This window comes from Morus notabilis, unplaced genomic scaffold (genome assembly GCF_000414095.1).
Source record: "Morus notabilis unplaced genomic scaffold, ASM41409v2 Scaffold1285, whole genome shotgun sequence".
NCBI lineage: Eukaryota > Viridiplantae > Streptophyta > Magnoliopsida > Rosales > Moraceae > Morus > Morus notabilis.
Window position 1 is genome coordinate 145,997 of NW_010362783.1, and position 2,876 is coordinate 148,872.

General features: G+C 32.0%; 1 protein-coding gene across 2 annotated transcripts in view; it reads right to left on the reverse strand.

The window, feature by feature from the left end:
• LOC21399737 overlaps positions 1-2,201 on the reverse strand; it is a 3,227-nt gene extending 1,026 nt beyond the window's left edge. The window contains exons 1-2 of one of the 2 annotated variants that reach the window (XM_024168680.1): positions 1,563-2,201; positions 176-199 (exon numbers count right to left, since the gene is read on the reverse strand). In XM_024168680.1, the coding sequence (XP_024024448.1) occupies positions 1,564-2,067 (504 nt within the window). In that variant the 5' untranslated portion in view covers positions 2,068-2,201 and the 3' untranslated portion in view covers positions 176-199; position 1,563. Of the gene's footprint in view, positions 1-175; positions 200-1,562 lie in introns of those variants that run through there. The other variant, XM_010102833.2, reaches the window with a different exon arrangement.
• Positions 2,202-2,876: the final 675 nt, after the last annotated feature.

The window sequence follows — 2,876 nt, forward strand, 5'->3', positions numbered from 1 at the left end:
ATATGTATATGTACATATATATATATTTATATATATATATATATATATATATATAAACCCGGAAAGTAAGCATAAGATGGGATGGGAAGGAAATCATTCAAACAAACGAATGATTCATGGCATCTTTTGAGAAGCTTTAACCTTATGCAGTGCAACATATGCTTTAACCTTATGCAGTGCAACATATCAAATCCAAATCCTGCAATTTATCATTTCATATTAAAGTTGAAATAATCCTTTTATTCTCTGTTATATTGAACAATCTGAGGATACAAACTTATATGCACAAGTAATAGTAAATAATCCATACATCAACTACTATCTAACTAGCTATAAAGAAAATAGGGTTTATAATTAGTTACAACTAACAACTAAAAAATTCTTGAATCTTCAACACATTTTTCATACAAATGTCACCGATTGTTGATGTTCTAACTCGAATAATCCATTACCATCCCAAGTTATTTTCTTTCCTTTTTGACACAGTTTCAGCACGACAAGTGCCCTGCAATTGATCTTCACTTGCACACCTAGTGACAGCCATATCAACAATCGAAGAAACTAGCTTCTTTCTTTTGGTTCTTCTATTTCATATAAAATATCAAATATTTGAACTTTTTTCCCTTCAGATTCATACATACATACATACATACATACATATCTTTTGGTCCATCTACTTCATATAAAACATCAAATATATGAACTTTTTTCCCTTCAGATTCATATATACATACATATCTTTTAGTCCATCTACTTCATATAAAACATCAAATATTTTAACTTTTTTCCCTTCAGATTCACTCATTCATACATACATACATACATACATACATACATACATACATATATACAACACATATATAGCTACTCCTTGCTTTTGGACTTCCCATAATTTACAATAAAAACAAATTCTATGTGTAAGATTTTGTGAACAGATAATGTGTGTGCGAATCTAATCAGTCTCTCCAGAGTATGGCTGGTCTATAGTTGCAAAACTCTTGTATTAGTACCTAAACTTTTTGACATTTTCCCTTAAAACCACAGTAACGCCAAAGGACTAAAAGGAAACCTTCTGTAAAATTTAAGACCAAGAGTGGCACTAAATTAATCCTTGTTTGGAATGACTCTTTTGGCTTTAAATAAATGATGAAACTTTTTAGCCGGTTCAGTTACAACTACTCTTGAATCTTGATTTTAAATTATAGAGATAGTTTAATGGCCAACTAAGGGTAAATGATTAATATTCAAATTCAGGAACCAAAACACATATACCGTACAAGCAAAGCAACAAACCCAGATTTCATTCTCCACACTTTTTTCTTTATATATCCAGAAATCTCTCGAACCTATTTTGTGAGCCCGAATTTCAAACCGGAGCCTTCCCACAAATCCTACCTTGAAACTATGACATTTGTTATTCCAATTCGAATTTGAACAACATTATTATTCCAATTCAGGAAGCAAAACAAGCCTATCATGAAACAAACCCAATTTTTTGTTTAAAAAAGAGAGAGAGAGAGAGATAGAGAGAGGAATGAAAAAAAGAATATATTAAATTTTACCTCAAATAGACTGAAGAAGCGGATTATAAGGCAGAAGTGAGTTTTTGTCACAAGAGCGAACAACCTCAAACTGTTGGGCAGAAAGCTCCTCACTCAAGAAGCCAACTTTAAACTCGATTTTGTTCTTCTCGGGATGCGCAATAATCCCAGAAATTGAAACCCAAAAGAATCCCTTCTTCGCCTGAATTCCAGAAACATCGGAGACCTTGCCGCGGCTGATTTTCCCCTTGACGGTCTTTTCGTAGTAAACGAGGCGGTCGAACTTAATGTAACAAGTGTCGTACAGTTCAATCTCGAACGCTCCGTCGTTTGAGAGAGTGTACGACTTGACGTTGTCGGGAAGGAGTCCTCGAGGGAGCCCGTACTTGGGGAGGAGATCGTGGACGTCTGTGTTCGGACTGTTCAATGGAATTGGACGGTTCAGATTCGATCTGGGGAAGCAGAAATTGGCCGTTGAGAGGAGGGTGAGAAGGATGAGGTAGAGAGAGATGGAGGGAGATGCCATTGTTGATTGAGAGAGAGAGAGAGAGAGAGAGTGGTTTACTAGTTCTGAGCTTGGAAGGAAAATTTCACTGGTTTATTTATATACCCAAGTCAAGTCACTAGTATAGATGCTTTTTTTTTTTTTTTTTAGGAAGGTGGAGAGGATTTTCTTTTATTTTCCTTTTTTTTATGTTGGAATGGGATGGGAGTTTTTTGTCAATGAATTTTTTTTTTCTTAATTGTGAGTAAAGATATTTTTGTAGGAAATGATACATCACCACGTGATAAAAAAAATTATTTTGGTAGTACTTTTTTTAAATCATTTCAATATCATGTTTTTTTTTCACTTTAAAAATATATACTTTTTATAATATTTTGCTTGATTGATTTAACTCAATTTATGAAACGTTTAGTTCATAGATTCAGAATTATTTTTATTTTATGTGTATTTTTTATGAGAAAAAATATCATAATAAATCACAAATTATAATTTAAATCATGACACGAATCATCCTTCCAAACATAAAGTTCTTCTCCTTTTAAATTGTAAGCAAAGCTATTTTTCATTAGAGAATGATATATTATTTGCATACAAAAAATTCATATGTTAAATGAGAGATCGAGAATAATGAAAGTGAGATAAACCATTAATGATTATCGGCGGTAGACCAGATAAAGACTGTACTAAAACTTTTTTTAGAAGTAATTAATTACAGAAAAAATAAAAATGATTAATTTCAAATTGACCCTGAAAATAACATTTGTCTCACTTTACTTCTTATAAATAATAAGTTACAAATTTAAAATTAATAATTGAAAGTACTGTCACTT